Here is a 22,508-nt window from a genome sequence, read left to right on the forward strand (position 1 = left end):
GTATGCTGGAACTCCAGCATAATATGATGGAGTTCCAGCATAAGTACACTAGAACTCCAGCATAATATACTGGAGTTCCAGCAAGTATACTGGTCCAGCATAATATACTGGAGTTTGGAGCACCGGTGCTCCAGTCTCCAGTATATTATACTGGAGCTAGCAAAGTATACCGGTCCAGCATAATATGCTGGAGTTCATACACAGGTGCACCGAACTCCAGTATATTATGCTGGACTAGTCTCTGTTGCAGCAAAATAGTGGCTATTTTTTATTGACTTAGTAAATGCTAGCTATTTTTGAATAACCAATTCGAAAACTGACTATACCGTGCTATTTTTATAGTCTCGCACACTGTATCTTGGTCATGGACTCAAAAGCCCATGATAAATTATGAGGAATGCTGCATGATCTGAGCTTATTTTTGGGTTCAACTAGGTAGCAACCATTTGGGCTCATTTAGAAGCAGCTTGTTGGGCCGAGTCTAGTTGCCCTTGAAACCAACACAACCCATAATCAAATAAAAATGGAATTTTTACATTCCTGTGCCATATAGGAAACTATATTATCCTCGATGTTTAAGGTATGATTTAATTACATTTAGTATACCTAATTACCAATTCTATACCATAAGTTGTTTTAACTGTACATTAATTGTACCTTATATCACTCCTAAATTAATGGTACCGTATATTCCTCCATATCCCCCACGTTTCTCTCTCCTAAACCCACAACCTCACCCACGTATCACGACACACACACGGTTCTAGTCATTATTTCCTCTGCTAAAACCAGAAAAACAAAGGTAACCATCTACCATTAACGTCCAAAATCAAGGTTTTTCTTCTACAAAACCAGTCAAAATTGAAGTCAAATCTTCAATTTCGTTCATACACACATTTACCTTTAGCTTCAAAATTTCTCAATGAAGAAGAACAAAGCTTCAAAACACAGCCCTAAAAAAGATCTAGAATCAGATGTACCTTCTTTCGATTTGGGTGTATTACCACCACATTCACCCCAAAAGCAAGGAAAATCTGTACATGCAATTGTAGATATGAAGCATAGTGTTTCTCCGCGTCAAATCAGGGCTGAAGCTAGAACTAAACTAAAACATGATTTTGATGTTGGAGAATCTTCGAGGCCAATCAAACAAGCGGATAGGAAACGGAAAGAGATAGTTCTAGATGATGATTTTGTAGAAGATGTGCCTATCAGTAAACCTGGAAAGAAAGCTAAGGTGGCTCCCAGTTCAAAAACTCCCAAAAAGAAGAAAAATTCAAAAAAAGCTCCTAGTGTTAAAACTCCTAAAAATGTTCGAAAACACTCATTGGTGAAGGTAAGAATTTTTTAATTTCTTCACTACTTATTTCGCCTGTTTTAGTTGTTAAAAATCTACATAATCTGTGATTTTTTTGATTTGTAGATTTTTGTAGAAATGTTATATATAAATTGCATATGTATCTATGTTTTTAAGCAATGAAATTATGTGAGATTATTTGTCTTAATGTTGTAGTTTAATTGTAGATCTATTGATCTATTTAACATTGTTGTTATATTGTATATTTTTGAAGTTATTTTGTAGAAACATACAAATGTATCATTGCTTTTTTAATTATTATATTAATGTTAGATTACATTTGTTGAATTTTGCAGAATGGACATTTTTTTTGTATCCCATAATGTTGATTATGGGATACTTAGATTCCAGACATTATGTGACCCTAGCATTCCTAGACAAATTAAAGCGCTTTTCTCTCCAAATGGTTTGAAGCTGTTCAAGAAGACATGCTTTGGTTATTTACTATCATCTCCTAATCTATGCATGCAAAATCAAGCTATTCATCTTCTTATGAAGTATGAATTGAAATCATCCTATGCTTCCTATTTTACAACTGAGTTAAAAGGTGAGAGGTTAAATTTTAGATTGAGAGAGTTTGCAGTAATAACTTGTCTTAGATGTCATACTGAGGTGACAAACTTTGGTTACACTCCTAGTTATGTTAGTAAGATAATGAGCAGTTACTTTCCAAACAAGGTAAAAGTGGAGAAGACATACCTAAAACAGATAGTAACCACCAAAAGCTGGATCAATGATGAGGATGCAGTCAAGTTATGTATGTTATATCTCATAGAATACTTCATTTGTCCTTTAGAGAGAGAGACCATATTGGGTTGGTAGATCATTTTAGATTTTATTTGGTTGAATCCACTCAGTACGAGTCATTTCCATGGGGTGTTCAGTCTTACAGACAGTTGATTGAATCTGTTAGGCACAGGCTAAATCCTTTCATTCATTCTTATCTCATTCGAGGATTCCCACTAGCCATGCAAGTATGGTTGTATGAGTGTTGCTCCTCCGTCAACATTGATATAGCTACAAAGATTTCTAACTCAATCCCTCGCATACTAAACTGGTCAGCTGCTAAGGGTCAGATTTGATTAGCTGCAATTGAAGACAAAATGATCAAGCCCAAATGGATGAAGGTAAATGGTCTTTATTTATGATAATACAATTTATCTACAAAATATCTACATTTTGTATACATATTCTGCTTTAAACAAGCTAATTTATTTTTTTCATCATTCAGTTCACCAACATAAATGAATCACCTGAAGAACTTTCAGTGATGTCTTTGCCTGATAAAGTTGAGTACACAATTGAAGAGGTTGAACATGTTTTTAAGAATCCAAAAGTTGATGCTCCTCCATTGGAACCCAAAGAATCAATTGGAAAAGAGGAAAAGGAGTCTATTCTTCGTAAAATAAAAAAAAAGTTAAAAAAAGGTGTTGATAAGGTAACATATAGTCCTAAAAAGTATTCTGATTTTTATATAATAGTGTATCTGCTTTTTAATACATATTTCTTATGTATTTTTTTTATTATGTAGGTCGATGAAAAGCTTGAAAAATTTAGGAAAGATGTATTTGAAGAACTAGGTAGCCTTCGAGACCTAATAAAGAATTCAGTCAGACTGTTTTGCAGGTGATAAACAATCTAAATGATCAAGTTGATGCAAAGGTAACATTTGATTCTTAATCATATTAACAAAACTATTTATGTCACCTCTAAAATATATATCCTAACTAATATAAAATTTATAATTTGTTGGGAGTTCAACAAAAAATACTGACCAACTAAAAGACAAGAACAGTCAGTAATTTCAGTTCAATAGTGGTGAAACAGTGCAGGTCAGCCCCAGGAAAACAGGTATCTACAATATATCTCCAGTATATCTACAATTACATAAAAAATATCTACAAAATAACTAAAAATTATCTACAACATAACTACAATATGTCTACACTATATATACACAATATATACAATTAAATCCAGCTTATTTACACAGCAATACAGATTTATGTAGATATTATGACACACCTTCATATCTTCATAAGTTGTCAAGCCAATATTATCCAGTATTATTTACCATTTTTAATGAAAAAAACAGAACATGTTGAATGTGCACATGGTGAAAAAAATCATCCAGCACGTGTTGATTTATATACACATTTTGAAGGGGCTGTTGATGAAGAAAATGCAGGTTTGAATTTTTTTTTAGAGATATTTACTTTTTGTTTCTATATTTTTACCATTCTATTAAGTTATATATACATGGTGTTTCAGAGAGGGAAGATATGCATGCACAATCTCCAATTTATGGAGAAACAGTAGCAGCTCAAACAGAATAGCAGAATCCGGAAGATCACAATGTAGCTGAAGAGGCAGAGTATGTGAATGTAGGTGATTCAGAAGAATCCGGAGGTGAGAAAAAGGAGGTTACGCTTGATGATTTCGAGCTGCCTAATAACTTCTCCCAGTTGGTTAAGTTCGGCGAGCCTATACAAGATGAAAAAATACCCGTGCATCAAGGTAGAATAAGGCAGCCGGGAAAGCATGCCCAATCACCATTTCTCCCTTTATACAGTTCTGGTGGAAGCACCTCGGTTGGACCTCAAATATTTCACCTCAAGCACCCGTTTACTAGTGTTATTGGTCAAAATGTAGACCCTGAGTTGTTGGATCAATTCCACAAGTGGTTATACAACGGTACAGACACAGGTCCAAAGAGGTTAGGTTGCACAATTTGACACTTTTATTCCAGTATTCATCTTTTACGCATCCACTTCATTCAACAATTATATTTTAATTTCTATTTGTTTATATAGGAGGAAGGCTCCGTATTCTATAAAGGACAACCAAATTAAGCCATGGTTGGATCTTGGAGTTAAAAAGGTTGACAAGAAGGAGTGGTTCTTTTCCCTTGCACACCCAGGACAAGTCCTTAATGACTCGGTAAGATTCAATGTATTTAATTTGTAGATATTTTGTAGATAAATTGTAGATAGTTTGTATTCTGAAAGAATAGATGCTTTGTATTTCTGATTGTAGATGTATTGTAATTATTTGTAGTTTTGTGTAGAATATTTTGAGATAACATGTAGAATAAATGCAATCTGTTTTTGTTGCAGCACATTAATGTTATAATGTATTACTTGAGTAAAAGAGGCAAGTATGGCCCCCACAACAATACCAGATTTACTACAACAAATTGTGTGTTCAAGACTAGGATTGATCAGATTTATGAAAAGCTCAAAAATTCTCCTCAAGAAAAGAAGTTTTCTGTTGTCAAACCCCATGATGTTGTAGCAGAATATATATTGGGGTATAGTCTACTCGCAAATGTTGCATGGGATGAAGTTGATTATGTCATCATACCTGTCAACATTGTAGAAAAATTCCACTGGGTGTTGGTTGTTTTTGACATTGCAGAAATGTGTCTTTATGCGTGTATTTTCATGGTCTCTTCACACAATCACTCTATTGTTGAATCTTGTGTCGACAAGTTTTCTATTATTATCCCTTTGTATTTGTCATGCACCAGGTTTTATGGGAACCGTAAAGACATCAACTTTAAGAATACAAAAGCATACATTGAGAAACCTGTTACCGACCCTCTTAACATTCAGTGGATTGTCAGAGAGATACCACAGCAAAAAGAAGGATCACTGTAACAAAAATCTTATTTCTTTCTTTACATATAACCCTTTTTTAGATGATTTAGTAAATATTGATTTTTTTTTTTATCTTTTGCAGTGATTGTGGTGTATTTGTTGCTGCCTTTGCAGAGTATGTTAGTATTGGAGAATTATCAATTCCGGCAGAAGACCTTTCTGATATTGACCAACACCGTAGACGCTATGGAGCGCTACTTTGGGACTATGCTAGAAAGAAGTAGGAGATTGGGCCAATTAGTGATAGTGAGGTGACAGGCAAATTGACAAGGAGGAAAGGTGCACCAGCTTTGAATGAGAAAATAAGAGTCCAGAGGAAGAAGAAGTAGTTGTAATGTTTGGAATGGAACATGTATTACAATTGTGTAGTAGATGCTAGTTTATAAGATAGATGGTAGACAAGTTTTTAAACAATTTATTATGTTTTAATTATAGCAAACTTGTACTATAATTATAGTAGCCTCTGTTTCTTTTTTCTTATCCAGTATAGTAGTACAAATGGTAATAATTTGTTGGGTTTATATTCATTTGTTGAATATGTACAGTACTTGATCTTCATTATTTTTCGCATTTAAATCCTTTGCAACTGAAATTTTATACAGTTATTCTGATCTAAATTATTTTCACCATAAAGATTCTTTCTACCTGAATTTTAATCTATATGTTATGTCAGCTACAGATATTGTAGTTTTTTGTAGTTATATTTGTTGATAATTTGTAGAATATTTTAACAGTGTGTTTTGCTTCTTTTATATTCATTTTTTCAATGTAAACAATACTTCATCTACAATATTTTAAGTTTTTAACTACTTTCCTACAGATTTATAATGTATATACTCTGTAAATTCCAGATAATGTATTTTTTTTTGTAGTTTTATTGTAGATAAACTGCAAAAACACATTAACAACTATGTAAAGGATTCCAAATATAGTAAAAACGTTAAAGATTATATATATATAGAAAACATTCATAATCAAATCAATCTATGAAAGTATTATCTCAGTATAGAAACATCCTAACTAACTACATTATGATCTTAAAAAAAAATCAACGATTACACATCAAAATCTGTTATCCAGAACTAACTAACAAATTTTATGAAATATTCTGTGTGATGACCCGGCCAGTCGTCTCATGAGTTTCTACTCCGTTTTTTCCATTTCTGCCTCTTTATGCTTCGTTATCCGTGTTTTACGTGATCGAGTTGGTTGGTTTGCGTTCGGAGTGGATCTGGTAATAAATGGGACACTTAGTCTCTTTTAAGAAGGTTTAAGTTAGAAAAGTCAATCGGATGTTGACTTATGTGTTAGAGCGCTCGGATGTGAGTTCCGATGGTTCGGTTAGCTTCAGGAGGTGATTTATGACTTAGGAATGCGATCAGAATTGGTTTTGGAGGTCCGGTGTAGAATTAGGCTTGAATTGGCGAAGTTAGTATTTTGGCGATTTCGGTTGATAGGTGAGATTTTGATCCGAGGTTCGGAATGGAATTCCGAGAGTTGCTATAGCTTCGTTATGTCATTTGGGATGTGTGTGTAAAATTTCAGGTCATTCAAACATGGTTTGGTTGGGTTTTTTATACAAAAACGTGTTTCGGAATAGGAAACTTAGGCTTGAATTCGATGAATTTGGGCAATTTGATGTTGTTTGAGGTGTTTTGATGATTGGAAAAAGATTAAATAAGGTATTAGGTCATGTTTGTACTTTTTGTTGAAGTCCCGGGGGCCTCGGGGTGATTTCGGATGGTTAACGGGAAGATTTTTGGACTTAAGAGAATTCAGAAATTTCTGCTTCTGGTGTTTTCGCACTTGCGGATTAGGAACCGCAAGTGCGGTGACGCACGTGCGAACAAGGAGTCCGCATATGCGGAAGGCGGCCCGCATCTGCGGGAAGTGCTGTCGCAGAAGCGACTTTTGGATTTTAATGAGAAACCGCAAAAGCAGTTGGTTAGACCGCAAAAGCGGTACCGCAGATGCGAAAACCCCTGGGCAGAATGTATATATGTTCCTCCTTCGTGATTTCTGAAGGGTTTAACGATTTTAACTTCGGATTGAGGGCTTTTGGGCGATTTTGAAGAGAGATTTCAAGAGAACTTGGGTAAGGTAAGGATTTTGGACCTAAAACACACTTCTATGGTAATATTTCATGGATTGGGAATGAAATTTAAGAGATTAAAGGACTAAACATGGAGGTTTAGGGCTTGAGTTTAAGAGAGCTTAAATTGAGGATTTGAGGGGACAATTGAACTCCGATTCTTGTGATTTTGATATGTATGAACTCGTGGAGAGATGAGGAATCTAAGATGTAAAAATTTCTGAGTTTTGAGAAGTGGGACCGGGGCTCGGGTTTTTGCTAATTTCAAGATTTTCGATATTTTTCGATTGTTTTCGCTTGGGTTTTGTTCCCTTAGCATATTGTAATGTATTCGTTCTGATTTTGGATAGATTCGACGCGCGTGGAGGCCGATACGAGGGGCAAAGGCGTCGCGAGCTAGAGTTGTAGCCGGTTCGAGGTGAGTAATGATTATAAATGATATCCTGAGGGTTTGAAACCCAGGATTGCACATCGTAGTGCTATATTGAGGTGAGACACGCTTGATGATGAGCGTGGGGTCGTTACTATTGGGGATTGTGACTTGGTCCATCCTGATTGATGATTTTACCGCGCATTTGACTGAAACTTGTTTGTTTTCATAATGGTTTGTCTGATTGCCATATTTGGGCTTCGTGCCAACTATTTGAACCCTCCGGGGATTTTTATCACTTTTTTCCTCACTGTTTTGACTCATTATTTGAACTCAGTCCTGTTGGTATATACTATTTTACGAACTCAGCCACTTTTACTCAGATTTGAAATTTAAATGATATTTCTAAATGATGTTTTGGGCTGAGAACTACTGTGTTACTAACGCCCGAGGGGCTTGTGATGATTTTCGGCCTGAGTGAGGCCGAGGGCCATATGTGAGGATATGCTGAGTGATATGAGGCCGAGGGCCTGAGATACTTTATATGCCACGAGATGGCTTGAGTGATGTGAGGCCGAGTGCCGAGAGATGATGCCACGAGGTCGCTTGATATAGCGCTTGGGACGTAAGGGGCCCCTCCAGAATCTGCACACCCACAGTGAGCGCGGGTACCTATTATGATCTGAGAGTGAGCCCGAGGGGCTGATATTGTACTGAGAGTGAGCCCGAGGGGCTGATATTGTACTGAGAGTGAGCCCGAGAGGCTGATACTGTTCTGAGTGATTATTACTGTGCTCGAGGGGAGGATTTCTACTTGTTATTTACCTGCTAAATTACCTATTTTATTTGGTTTAATGGAGTTTTGACTTCTTCATGGATTTACTACTTTAAGTGATTTTACTGCTTGATATAGAATTGCTTTGTACCTTTACGTGTTTTCATGCTTTCAGCTATTATTTATATTTATTAATCACTGGGTCGGAGTACTCATATTATTCCCTGCACCGTGTGTGCAGATTCAGGCATCGCAGAGTCCGCTCCTGAGTGCTGATCTTCCTGGTCCAGGCAGTGTTTTTGGAGACCACGAGGTAGCTGTTGGCGTCCGCAGCCCCCGTGCCTCTTTTATCTTACTATTTTCATGTTCTTGAACTTCTGTATCGGATTTTGTATCTAGTAGACTGGTATCCGGATTTATTAGTTGCTCATGACTTGTGACACCCCCAATTTGGGCTGTGTCGGGATGGTTTCTACTGTTGTTATAGTTATTTCCGCAAATTATGGTTATTATATCATGTTTTAGAACTATTTATACTATTTAAATTTTTAAAAGAGGTGTTCTGTTTTGGTCTGGCTGGCCTTGTCTTCACGAGAGGCGCCATCACAACCAGGTTCGGGGTTAGGGTCGTGACAAGTTGGTATCAGAGCCTAGGTTACATAGGTCTCACGAGTCATGATCATGTTTAGTAGAGTCTCGCGGATCGGTGCGGAGACGTCTGTATTTATACTCGAGAGGCTGAAAAACCATTAGGAAAAACTTCGTATTCTTGAAATTCTTGTCGTGCGAACATGTTAGCCTGAGTACTAAACTTCTGTTATTCCATTCTCTCACAGATGGTGAGGACGCGAGCTACCGGACGAGGTGGACGACCACCAGTTCCATCAACTGAGACCACCATAGGTCGTGGACACGGTCGTGGTCATGGCAGAGGCAGAGCAGCGAGGGTAGCACTTGTTGAACCACAAGCTGCCCTAGATCCGGATCAGGCTCCAGCTATGGATGCTCCAGCAGCACCAGTTCAGGCACTAGCTATGCGCATCGTGATTTAGGGTCTTTAGGAGGCCTTGGCACCGATCTTATCCGTTTGCACTGGCCTGGCTCAGGCAGTTTCAGCCACTACAGCAGCAGCTACTTCACAGGCCAGGGGAGGAAATCAGACCCCCGCTGCTCGCACACCTGAGCAGGTAGTATAGGGACTTCAGACGCCGGGGCACCTCCAGCCTAGCCGGTTGCACCAGCTCAGGAGTTTGTTGTGCCAGTTATGCCGGATGATGAGCAGCGTCGTCTTGAGAGATTTGGTAGACTCTAGCCTCCGACATTCAGCGGAGCAGATGGCGGGGATGCCCAGGGTTTTCTAGATAAGTGCCAGCGGATGCTCCATACAACAGGGATTCTTGAGTCCAGTGGTGTGGCATTTACCACCTTTCAGTTTTCTGGGGCTGCCTTCACTTAGTGGGAGGCATATGAGAGGCGTAGGCCTGTGGGAGCAGCGCCCCTCACTTGGCAGGAGTTCTCCACTCTCTTCTTAGAGAAGTATATACCGCAGTCTCGCAGAGAGGAGCTGCATAGACAGTTTGAGTGGTTGCGATAGGGGGATATGACTGTGTCACAATATGAGTCGAGGTTTTCTGAGTTGGCTCGTCATGTCGTTTGGATGGTTCCGACAGATCGTGAGAGGATCAAAAGATTTGTTGATGGCCTTAACTATCATCTCCGTATTCTTATGACCAGAGAGAGAGTGTTGGGTGCTACGTTCGAGGAGGTGGTTGATATCGTTTGCGAGATTGAGACGGTTTTCCATCAGGATCGAGAGGTGAGGGAGGCCAAGAGGCCTTGAGGATCGGGCAGTTATAGTGGTGCTCCTTTAAGGGGCCAGTTTTAGCATGGTAGAGGCCGTTCATTCAGGTCTGCTCAGCCAGCTCGCCTAGGTTATCGTGGGGCATCTTCGGGTCATGGTTATCACGGTACCCAGCAAGGCCAGTCATCACTTAGTACCTTTCCAGCTCTGAGTTCATCCCGTGCTCCGTCAGCTCAGGGTGCTTCTATGCTGAGTGCATCAGCTAGTTACTCCGGTGTGAGGGGCTCCCTTTAGTCCCCTTCTCCAGCACCTGAGAGTTGTTTTGAGTGTGGAGAGTTTGGGTATGTGTGGAGGAAGTGTCCTCGTCGTATTGCTAGTTTGTCCCAGCAGAGGGGTCAGCCCTCGACTTCTGCTCTAGTTACTTCACCACCTGCCCAGCCAGCTAGGGGTGGAGGTCAGGCAGCCAGGGGTCGCCCTAGACGGGGAGGTCGATCAGGGGGCGGTCAGGCTCGTTTCTATGCACTTCCAGCTAGACCTGATGCTATTGCTTCAGATGCTGTCATTACAGGTATTGTCTCAGTCTACCACAGAGATGCCTCTGTATTATTTGATCCCGGTTCCATCTTTTCTTATGTGTCATCATACTTTGCTCGTTATTTGGGTACGTCCCCTGAGTTTCTTGCTTTACCTGTTCATGTATCTACCCTAGTGGGTGATATTGTTGTTGTAAACCATGTGTACCAATCATGTGTGGTGACTATTGGGGGTCTGGAGACCCGAGTGGATCTATTTTTATTAAGCATAGTGGATTTTGATGTCATTTTGGGCATGGATTGGTTATCTGCGTGTCATGCTATTCTAGACTATCATGCTAAGACAGTCATTTTGGCTATGTTAGGTGTACCGCAGATCGAGTGGCGTGGTGTGACTGATTATGTCCCTAGTAGAGTGATCTCTTTCTTGAAGGCCAGTGTATGGTTGGGAAGGGTTGCCTTTCATATCTAGCATTTGTGAGGGATGTTGGAGCTGAGACTCCCAGTATTGATTTTGTCCCAGTTGTGAGGGGTTTTCCCGATGTATTTCCTGCAGACCTGCCGGGAATGCCACCGGACAGGGATATTGATTTTGGTATTGACCTTCTACTGGGCACTCAGCCCATTTCTATTCCGACGTATCGTATGGCACCAGAGGAGTTGAAGGAATTAAAAGAACAGCTTCAGGAACTCCTAGATAAGGGGTTCATTCGGCCTAGTGTGTCACCTTGGAGTGCGCCTATTCTATTTGTAAAGAAAAAGGATGGCACCATGAGAATGTGCATTGATTATAAACAATTGAACAAGGTAACAATTAAGAACAAGTATATGTTGCCTCGCATTGATGATTTATTTGACCAGCTTCAGGGAGCGAGAGTGTTCTCCAAGATTGTTCTCCGTTTGGGCTATCACCAGTTGAAGATCAGGGATTCAAATATTCTTAAGATTGCTTTCAGGACTAGATATGTTCATTATGAGTTCTTTGTGATGTCTTTCGGGATAACTAATGCCCCAGCAACGTTCATGCATTTGATGAACAGCATGTTCCGGCCTTATCTTGATTTGTTCGTTATAGTATTCCCAGGAGGAGCACGCGGAACATTTGAGAGTTGTGTTGCAGAGATTGAGGGAGGATAAGCTTTATGCAAAATTCTCCAAGTGTGAGTTTTGGCTCAGTTCAGTGGCTTTCTTGGGGCACGTGGTCTCCAGCGAGGGTATCCAGATTGATCAGAAGAAGATAGAGGCGGTTCGGAGTTGGCCTAGACCGTCCTCAGCCACAGAGATTCGCAACTTCCTTGGTTTGGCAGGCTATTATCGCTGATTTGTTTAGGGATTCTCATATATCGTGTCACCTTTGACCAAGTTGACTAAGAAGGGTGTTTCATTTGTATGGTCAGACGAGTGTGAGGAGAGCTTTCAGAAGCTTAAGACAGCTTTGACCACAACTCCAGTATTGGTTTTGCCATCAGCTTCAGGTTCATACACCGTGTATTGTGATGCTTCGAGAGTTGGGATTGGTTGTGTATTGATGCAGGAGGGTAGAGTTATTGCTTATGCTTCTCGTCAGTTGAAACCCCATGAGAAGAACTACCATGTTCATGATTTGGAGTTGGCCGCCATAGTTCATGCATTGAAGATTTGGAGGCATTATTTGTATGGCGTATCTTGTGAGGTATTCACCGATCATCGCAGTCTTCAGCATTTGTTCAAGCAAAAGGATCTTAATTTGAGGCAGCGGAGATGGTTGGAGTTGCTCAAGGATTATGATATCACTATATTGTACCATCCGGGAAAGGCCAATGTGGTGGCCGATGCTTTGAACCGAAAGGCAGAGAGTATGGAGAGTTTGGCATATATTCCAGTTGGGGAGAGACCCCTAGCAGTTGATGTTCAGGCCTTGGCCAATCGGTTTGTAAGGTTGGAAATTTCGGAGCCCAGTCGGGTGTTGGTGTGTGTGGTTTCTCGGTATTCCTTATATGATCGCATCAGAGAGCACCAGTATGATGATCCGCATTTGCTTGTCCTTAAGGACAGAGTGCAGCATGATGATGCTAGAGATGTGACCATTGGTGATGATGGGGTATTGAGGATGCAGGGCCGGATTTGCGTGCCCAATGTGGATGGGCTTTGGGAGTTGATTCTGGAGGAGGCCCATAGCTCGTGGTATTCCATTCATCCGAGCGCCGCGAAGATGTATCAGGATTTGAGGCAGCACTATTGGTGGAGAAGAATGAAGAAAGATATTATGGGATTTGTAGCTCGGTGTCTCAATTGTCAACAGGTGAAATATGAGCATCAGAGACCGGGTGGTTTGCTTCAGCAGATGGTTATTCCTGAGTGGAAGTGGGAGAGGATCACTATGGACTTTGTTGTTGGACTTCCACGGACTTTGAAGAAGTTCGATGCTATTTGGGTAATTGTGGATCGGCTGACCAAGTCCGCGCACTTCATTCCTGTGTGTAATACCTATTCTTCCGAGCGGTTAGCAGAGTTATACATTCGAGAGATTGTTCGGCTACATGGTATACCAGTTTCTATTATTTCAGATCGGGGTACTCAGTTTACTTCCCAGTTTTGGAAGTCTGTTCAGCGGGAGTTGGGTACTCAGGTGGAGTTGAGCACAGCTTTTCATCCTCAGACGGACGGGCAGTCCGAGCGTACTATTCAGATATTGGAGGACATGTTGCGTGCTTGTGTTACTGATTTCAGAGGTTCATGGGATGAATTTCTACCGCTTGTAGAGTTTGCTTACAACAACAGCTACCAGTCGAGTATTCAGATAGCTCCATATGAGGCATTGTATGGGAGGCGGTGTAGATCTGCAGTTGGTTGGTTTGAGCCCGGCGAGGCTAGGCTATTGGGTACAGAATTGGTTCAGGATGCCTTAGAGAAGGTGAAGGTGATTCAAGAGAGGCTTCGTACAGCGCAGTCGCGACAGAAGAGTTATGCGGACTGGAAGGTTCGAGATGTGTCCTACATGGTTGGCGAGAAGATTCTGCTGAAGGTTTTACCCATGAAGGATGTTATGAGATTTGGGAAGAAAGGGAAATTGAGTCCTCGGTTCATTGGGCCTTTTGAGGTGCTTCGGAGGATTGGGGAGGTGGCTTATGAGCTTACCTTGCCACCCAGCTTATCGATGGTGCATTCGGTATTTCATGTTTCTATGCTCCGGAAGTATATTGGGGATCCCTCTCATACTTTGGACTTCAGCACGGTTCAGTTGGATGATGATCTGACTTATGATGTATAGCCAGTAGCTATTTTGGGTCGTCAGGTTCGGAAGTTGAGGTCAAAGGATATAGCTTCAGTGAAAGTGCAGTGGAGAGGTCGGCCCATGGAGGAGGCTACCTAGGAGACCTCCGCATCTCCCCTCAACTATTCGAGACTTCAGGTATGTTTCTTGACTTATTCGAGGACGAACGTTTTTTTAAGTTGGGGAGGATGTGACGACCCGACCAGTCGTCTCATGAGTTTTCGCTCTATTTTCCCCATTTTTACCTCTTTATGCTTCGTTATCCGTGTTTTATGTGATCGAGTTGGTTGGTTTGCATTCGAAGTAGATTTGGTAATAAATGGGACAATTAGTCTCTTTTGAGAAGGCTTAAGTTGGAAAAGTCAACCGGATGTTGACTTATATGTTAGAGCACTCGGATGTGAGTTCCGATGGTTCGGTTAGCTTTGAGAGCTGATTTATGACTTAGGAGTGCGATCGAAATTGGTTTTGGAGGTCCGGTGTAGAATTAGGCTTGAATTGGCGAAGTTAGTATTTTGACGATTTCCGGTTGATAGATGAGATTTTGATCCCAGGGTCGGAATGGAATTCCGAGAGTTGATGTAGCTTCGTTATGTCATTTGGGATGTGTGTGCAAAATTTCAGGTCATTCGGACGTGGTTTGGTTGGGTTTTTGATCAAAAGCGTATTTCGGAAGATTTTAGGAAACGTGGGCTTGAATTCGATGAGTTTGGGCAATTTAATGTTGTTTGAGGTGTTTTGATGATTGGAACAAGTTTGAATAAGGTAATTTCGGATGGTTAACGGGAAGATTCTTGGACTTAAGAGAATTCAGAAATTTCTGCTTCTGGTGTTTTCGCACCTGCGGCTTGGGAACCGCAGGTGCGGTGCCGCACGTGCGAGCGAGGAGTCCGCATATACGAAAGTTGGCCTAGCGAGTAGTTTCCGCAGAAGCGGTCAATGGGGCCGCATTTGCGAAGCCGCAGATACAGAAGTGCTGTCGCAGAAGCAACTTTTGGATTTTAATGAGAAACCGCAGAAGCGGTTGGTTAGACCGCAAATGCGGTGGAGGGGTCGCAGATGCGAAAACCCCTGGGCAAAATGTATATATGTTCCTCCTTCGCGATTTCTGAAGGGTTTAACCATTTTAACTTCGGATTGAGGGCTTTTGGGCGATTTTGAAGAGAGATTTCAAGAGAACTTGGGTAAGGTAAGGATTTTGGACCTAAAACACACTTCTATGGTAATATTTGATGGATTGGGACTGAAATTTAAGAGATTAAAGGACTAAAAATGGAGGTTTAGGGCTTGAGTTTAAGAAAGCTTAAATTGAGGATTTGAGGGGTCAATTGAACTCCGATTCTTGTGATTTTGATATGTATGAACTCGTGGGGAGATGAGGAATCTAAAGATGTAAAAATTTCTGAGTTACGAGAAGTGGGCCCGGGGCTCGGGTTTTTGCTAATTTCGGGATTTTCGATATTTTTCGATTATTTTCGCTTGGGTTTTGTTCCCTTAGCATGTTGTGATGTATTCGTTTTGATTTTGGATAGATTCGACGCGCGTGGAGGCCGATACGAGGGGCAAAGGCATCGCGAGCTAGAGTTGTAGTCGGTTCGAGGTGAGTAATGATTGTAAATAATGTCCTGAGGGTTTGAAACCTTAGATTGCACATCGTAGTGCTATATTGAGGTGAGAAACACTCTTGATGATGAGCGTGGGGTCGTTACTATTGGGGATTGTGACTTGGTCCGTCCCGATTGATGATTTTACCGCGCATTTGACTGAAACTTGTTTGTTATCATAATGTTTTGGTTGATTGCCATATTTGGGCTTCGTGCCAATTATTTGAATCCTCGGGGGATTTTTATCATTGTTTTCCTCACTGTTTTGACTTATTATTTGAACTTAGTCCTGTTGGTATCTACTATTTTACGAACTCAGCCGTTTTTACTCAGATTTGAAACTTAAATGATATTTCTAAATGATGTTTTGGGCTGAGAACTACTGTGTTACTAATGCCCGAGGGGCTTGTGATGATTTTTAGCTTGAGTGAGGCCGAGGACCATATGTGAGGATATGCCCAGTGATATGAGGCCGAGGGCCTAAGATACTTTATATGCCACGAGGTGGCTTGAGTGATGTGAGGCCGAGTGCCAAGTGATGTGAGGCCGAATGCCGAGAGATGATGCCACGAGGTGGCTTGATATAGCGCTTGGGCCGTAAGGGGACCCTCCGGAGTCTGCACACCCACAGTGAGCGCGGGTACCCATCATGATCTGAGATTGAGCCTGAGGGGCTGATATTGTACTGAGAGTGAACCCGAGGGGCTGATACTGTTCTGAGTGATTGTTACTATGCCCGAGGGGCGGATTTCTACTTGTTATTTACCTGCTAAATTACCTGTTTTATTTGGTTAAACGGAATTTCATTTGACTTCTTCATGGATTTACTACTTTAAGTGATTTTACTGCTTGATATAGAATTGCTTTGTGCATTTACGTGTTTTCTTGCTTTCAGCCATTATTTCTATTTATTACTCACTGGGTCAGAGTACTCACATTACTCCCTGCACCGTGTGTGCAGATTCAAGCATCGCAGAGTCCACTCCTGAGTGCTGATCTTCCCAGTCCAGGCAGTGTTTCCGAAGACCATGAGGTAGCTGTTGGTGTCCGCAGCCCCCGTGCCTCCCTTATCTTACTATTATCATGTTCTTGAACTTCTGTATCGGATTTCATATCTAGTAGACTGGTATCCGAATTTATTAGTTGCTCATGACTTGTGACACCCCGGTTTGGACTATGTCGGGATGGTTTCTACTATTGTTATCATTATTTTTGTAAATTATGGTTATTATATCATGTTTTAGAACTATTTATGGTATTTAACTGTTTAAAAGAGGTGTTCCGTTTTGGTCTGGCTGTCCTTGTCTTCACGAAAGGCGCCATCACGACCGAGTTCGGGGTTAGGGTCGTGACATTCTGTTAACTACATAAAATTTTATTTTCATTCTGGGTGCATTCTTGCAAGATCTTTTGTTGTTCCCTTCTCCTCCGCAGTTGCCTCATGAAACCTTGTACTTCTTTGAATTTATTTCATCATATGTTTTGTATCTTTCTTTTTGAGGTCTTCATGGCTGCCTTTTCCCTCCTTGAGGTGGATTTACTACTTCTTCAGTTATATGTTATGGCATATTCCATTTGCTCTTATCTGGCAGCGGATTTACTGGTATTTCATACGTATGCAAGAGGTTCTCCCTTGTGTAAAAAGGAGAACAATATTCTTCAAAAGACTCATCCCTTTGTCTTAAAGCAGCCATAGCATGTGGACAAGGTAGTTCATCAAGCTAGAATTGCCCACAACCACATTTCTTGTTTTCAAGACAAACAATATAGCGCCTCACACCATCTATTACTGTATGGATGTAGTCTGTTGAAGCACTCACCTACGAGTACATTACAAACAAAAAAACAATTCATATATGGTTAAAATCAAGCTATATACGAAATATCTACGAAATATCTTCAAAAAATCTACATTGTGCTGTTTATGAATTTGATTCAATAAATAATCAGATCTTACTCTAAGCTTGTGTGACAATGTTCTGTTGTCATCTAACTCTTTGTTGAATTTGTATCCAAGGTATGTGAATGTACCCTTTGCTTTCAATAATTTTTCTTTCGTCCAACGTTCAAGAAGGGTCCTCATATACTCTAATAGTTCTACTATCGGCAGCTCTCTTGCATATTTTGTTGCAGCATTCAACGACTCTGCAATGTTTGATATTATAGTCCAAGTTCTGTTCACCGTAGCATATACTCGAGACCATCTATGATATCCAATATCGTATAAGTATGTTTTAACACAGGGGTCAATCTCCTCAATCTTTGACATCTTTTCATTAAATTCATCAAGTGTGTATGACCGCGCCGTGACAAAGTATAATTCACTTAGCTTAAGATGTCCCTTCTTGAACTTTGCCAGTATATTTGTCCAAATATGCCACATGCAAGAATAATGTGGCATGCCGAGATAAACAATAGATGTTGCCTTCAAGATACTCTCATTTCGATCCGAAACAACACACATATTTGGTCTTTCACCATACGCGAGCTTGAATTGCTCAAAAAATCACTTCCATAATGCGTCATTCTCTGAATCAACAACAGCATATGCCAGTGGTAATATAGTACCTACATTATGTGGCAAGAAGCAATTAATTGGCTGCAGTAAAAATGCAGAAGAAGACATATATATACAAAATATAATTATTTTATAATATATCTACAATTAATCTACAAATACTACAAAAAAATACAAGCTACAATATTTCTACAAATAAAACTTTAGTACCTGCTGCATCCATTGTACTGGCTATTAGCATTATTCTCCTGTATGCTGACTTTAAAAAGGTTCCATCAACTACTACAACTGGCCTACAATATTCCCAACCACTGATTGACGTACAAATCACAACAAATACATACAAGAAGCAGTCATCTTCTGTCTTCTTCAATCTAACTACAGACCCCAGATAAGTCTTCTCTAGAATATACAAATAACTAGGCAATTTGTTGTAGGAGTCAACAGGATAACCTCTCAAAAACTGTAAAGCTTTTTTCTTTGCTCTCCAGGCTTGCATGTAGGTTAGATTCACGTCGTGTTCAGACAACATGTCAAGTTGAATGTCTTTTGGGGTATAAATTGTCTTAGGATCAGAATATTTTGGAATAACCATGCTACCAACTACCATGGCAGTGGGTTTGCGTTGTATGAATGTATTGTCCATTAAAGAGCATGTGTGCTGGTTGTCGAAATTTCTGACCTTGAACATTGCAGAATCATTTATACTAGTTGCCTTGAAGTGCCATGTACAGTTTTCACTAACACATATCAGCCAGTAGCTACAAAATAAATACATTTTAAACAATGGGTTAAAATTTAGATTTAAAAAAGAACCTGTTGTAGCTTAAAGAATCACATTATACATTATAAATACAACATAACTACAATTCAACTACAATTCTATTAAACATTATCACAAGGAAAACTGAAGAACTAAAAAATTACAAATAAACTATAAAATTAGAAAAATAATAATCTTTGTCTATTCATATGTTCATACCTTCTAGCACTAGATCTTTTAACCCTGAATTGGAACTTGTGCATGACAGAATAGTGCTTCATTGCAGTTGCAATTGTTTCCTTGTCTTGGTATACTTGTCCTACTTCAATAGAGCTTGGTGTACTATCTGTTATTATTATACTTTCATATTCCTCTATAACGGGAGATATTGGCATATCAAGTAACTTTAGTATTCCACACGAACCTGCATGAAAATAAATATAAATATTGTTATCACCAGTTTGTAGAAAATTTGTAGATAATTTGTAGAAAGGTTGAAATTCAGTATTTCATATTAATTTTTCAAATTTTTTGTAGTTTTAATGTAGAATAAAGGTAAAATTTTGTAGATATTACAGAAATATATATATATATATATATGTGTGTGTGTGTGTGTGTGTGTGTGTGTGTGTGTGTGTAAATAAAATGTAGATAATTTGTAGTTCATTTATAAATTACCAGAATTTCATAGAAAAAATAACATCACATACCTGCAGCTGTATTCTCATTTGTGCTACTCAATTCCATATTGAAATCGCGAACAGTTATACATAGCGGATATGATCCTAAGTTTTTGTTTTCCTTTTCGTCTCCATGTATACACGAATACTCATATCGTTCCTAATTTCCATTGGAGGACAATGCTCGTTGACAATGTATTTGATTTCTATAATTTTTTCGGATGTATCAATCATTAATTGATGTGCTATTGTAGAAATCAATAGACTGTAACTCGCATCGTCATCGACTACAATGCCATCGACCTCGAATTCTCTAAATCGACCAAAGTTATCCCAATTCTCATTCAATTGTAGCATAATTGGTATTTTAGCCATAATTGCTTTTGTTGCAAAAGAATTGTAGAAGATTTTGTCGATTTTGATTTGTGAAATCAGAGAAAAAGTTGAAACAGAGTCTATCTCTAAAACAGAGTACGGAAATTTCGTAACGAAGTCGACGATAGTTATTACTGTGCGTGATTTGCGTTGTGGAAGATCTGGAAAATATTAAATTCCCCTTTTTTAGCGCGCCTAAATAAGGAATCCTACAGCTACAATGATTCTGTATTTAATACATTATATATATTATGTAGAAATACTATTAGCATGAAGGGTAATATGCAAACTATGAACATATTTGGTAATATAGTTTCCTATATGGTATAGGAACGAAAATTTCCCAATAAAAATCTCTTACGCATCAAAATTGGTAAAAATAGTATGGGCTCACCATTTTCCGGATTGGTAATCGAAAAATAGCCAGCGTTTGTGAAGTTATTGAAAAATAGCCACTGCTTTGCTGAAACACGGAAAGTTCCAGCATAAATATGCGGAATTATGGAGCTCCTGCGTATAAACATACAACATATTATGTTGGAACTCCAGCACATAGAAAGTTCCAGCATAATATGCGGGATTATGAAGCTCAAGTATATAAACTTCCAGCATATTATGATGGAACTCCAACACATTATAAAATTATGCTGGAAGCTCATATGTAAAAAATTGGAACTTCAGTATTTATCCTAGAATATTTCTGAATTTTTAAGAGTATTTTTGTTCGAATTTTATCTTTACATAAAAAAAGTGGCTAAATTTCAAATAATTTTAAAATTGTGGCTATTTTTCCGTTACAAATTATAAATATGGCTATTTCTGATTTTTACTCGAAATTTTTGGTACTCTCAAATTTAACAATGGTGAATCAGGCCTCTTGATAGGCCACGTCTTATTCAAATATGGCAGTACAATTTCCTTTTTATCTTCTTCTTCTTCTGCTACATCGTCAATATATACTTGCTTATGATTCTTCATTATTGTTTTCCTCTTCTTCTTCTTTCAGTAAATTAAATATATAAAAGAAAAGACTGAATTGTAAAATTAAATTAAATATACTACATAATACATTGTAAAATGATTCAGTGTTCAACACCAATGGTTGTTCGTTGGTTGATTTATTTATTGCCATTGGTCAAGTTGGTATTTTTCAGCCAAGACCTATTTTTAGAATGGTATTACCTCACTTTCCTAAAATCTAATGTCATGTCAGTTACAAAATAATCCAAAGAAAGTTTTTACAAAATAATTCATGTCAAAGTTGTGTGATGGCAATTCAAATGGTTGTTTTCCTGGGAAGTGAAAAATATATCATATTTGTGCAAATCATCTATTGGGCTGAGTCTGTCTGCTAAAAGAGAATTTCATCAAATTACTTTTATTGACGAAATTTAATCCACTAAATAAGGGGAAATGTAGGTATACCCGATTTTGGGATACCATTATAGTTATACCCATATTATATAAAAATTTGCAAACTTACCCCCTCCGGAATACATATACACGTCTGAAGTTTTAAAAATTAGCGTTTAAAGTTGTCGAAGTGCAAACTTCAGACGAATGGGGTGTGAAGTTTTTCTGTTGTATAGTGCGAACTTCGGACAAATTAGGATGATGCTACAAATTTCGGTGTGGGGCTCATCACAATGTAAACTTCAGAAAAATTGAGCCTGATGTTAGCTCATCGAAGTGCAAATTTTAGACAATTAGGCCTAAAGTTCTTCTGCTTCGAACAAATTAGTCTGAAGATTGCATTGCCGCACACATACTAAAACTTTGTTTGAATCTATCTCTATTCAGCCATGCAATAAAAATTTTCGGCTCCTAAGAGCATGGTAAAGTTGTTTTTGTATGATTTATATATAAGTTACGAGTTCGGACCGTAAAAATAGCCACTAACATTTGTGTTAGGATATGTTGTCCACATCAACCCTTGGGGTCTGGTTCTTCCTCGCATCTTGCATAAATATATGATATTTTATGTATTTGACTGCCCTTTCCCTTTTTTAGACCACATTCTTGGAATGGTATTTCTTCAGTTAAATATTACAAGTGCTAAAGCGCCTCTCTCTTTGATATTTCCAAGCCATAGTACTGCCCATAACTCTTGTACCAAAATTGTGCGCACACGTAGTCTTACTTAATGTGCTTGGACTTCAAAGAAGTGCTTAAAAACAAATGGCCAAATCTAGCAACCTTTTGTGATATTATTATTTCATATCAATGAGTGGGTTTGGAGAGTTTTGGACTTACTATAGCCACAGACATTAGGAAAATGGGGCTTTTGTTTGGTCAAGAAAAAAGGAATTATTAGAGGCGTAATGAATGAACAGCTCGATGTATAAAGTATTTCATATTCATATAGAGTTTGGGGAAGAACGGTAGGATATAATGTAGATAGCCTACTCAATAGCGGAGTCAAGAATTTCATTGAGGTAGGTCAAAATATAAAGAAATAAACTCATCAAGAAGTCAAGGGGTGTCATTATATAATATATATACAGTCAAACATCTATATAACAACCTAGTTTGTTCCGAATATTTTTGAATGTTATAGCGAAGTGCTGTTATAGAGAACATATATTATAACATAACATAACATAAAAATTGGTTCCGGAAAAACTCACTTTTATAATAAAATATTGTTATACAGTCAAACCTCTATACAACAGCCCCGTTTGTTCATAATATTTTTGGATGTTATAGTTAAGTGTTGTTATAGAGAACA

General features: G+C 38.9%; 2 protein-coding genes across 2 annotated transcripts; both read right to left on the bottom strand.

Annotated features, from left to right (window-relative positions):
- Positions 1–17,165: 17,165 nt before the first annotated feature.
- LOC104230807 (uncharacterized) lies at positions 17,166–17,908 on the bottom strand. Its single transcript, XM_009783691.2, has 2 exons — positions 17,402–17,908; positions 17,166–17,264 (listed from the first exon to the last, which is right to left on the bottom strand). The coding sequence occupies exons 1-2, from the start codon at positions 17,906–17,908 to the stop codon at positions 17,166–17,168; spliced, it is 606 nt and encodes a 201-aa protein (XP_009781993.2).
- Positions 17,909–17,950: 42 nt separating this feature from the next.
- On the bottom strand, positions 17,951–19,472 carry LOC104230806 (uncharacterized). The gene is made up of 4 exons (XM_070145829.1): positions 19,436–19,472; positions 18,945–19,149; positions 18,173–18,723; positions 17,951–18,012 (listed from the first exon to the last, which is right to left on the bottom strand). The coding sequence occupies exons 1-4, from the start codon at positions 19,470–19,472 to the stop codon at positions 17,951–17,953; spliced, it is 855 nt and encodes a 284-aa protein (XP_070001930.1).
- Positions 19,473–22,508: the final 3,036 nt, after the last annotated feature.

Source organism: Nicotiana sylvestris, chromosome 5 (assembly GCF_000393655.2).
Source record: "Nicotiana sylvestris chromosome 5, ASM39365v2, whole genome shotgun sequence".
NCBI classification, from domain to species: Eukaryota; Viridiplantae; Streptophyta; class Magnoliopsida; order Solanales; family Solanaceae; genus Nicotiana; species Nicotiana sylvestris.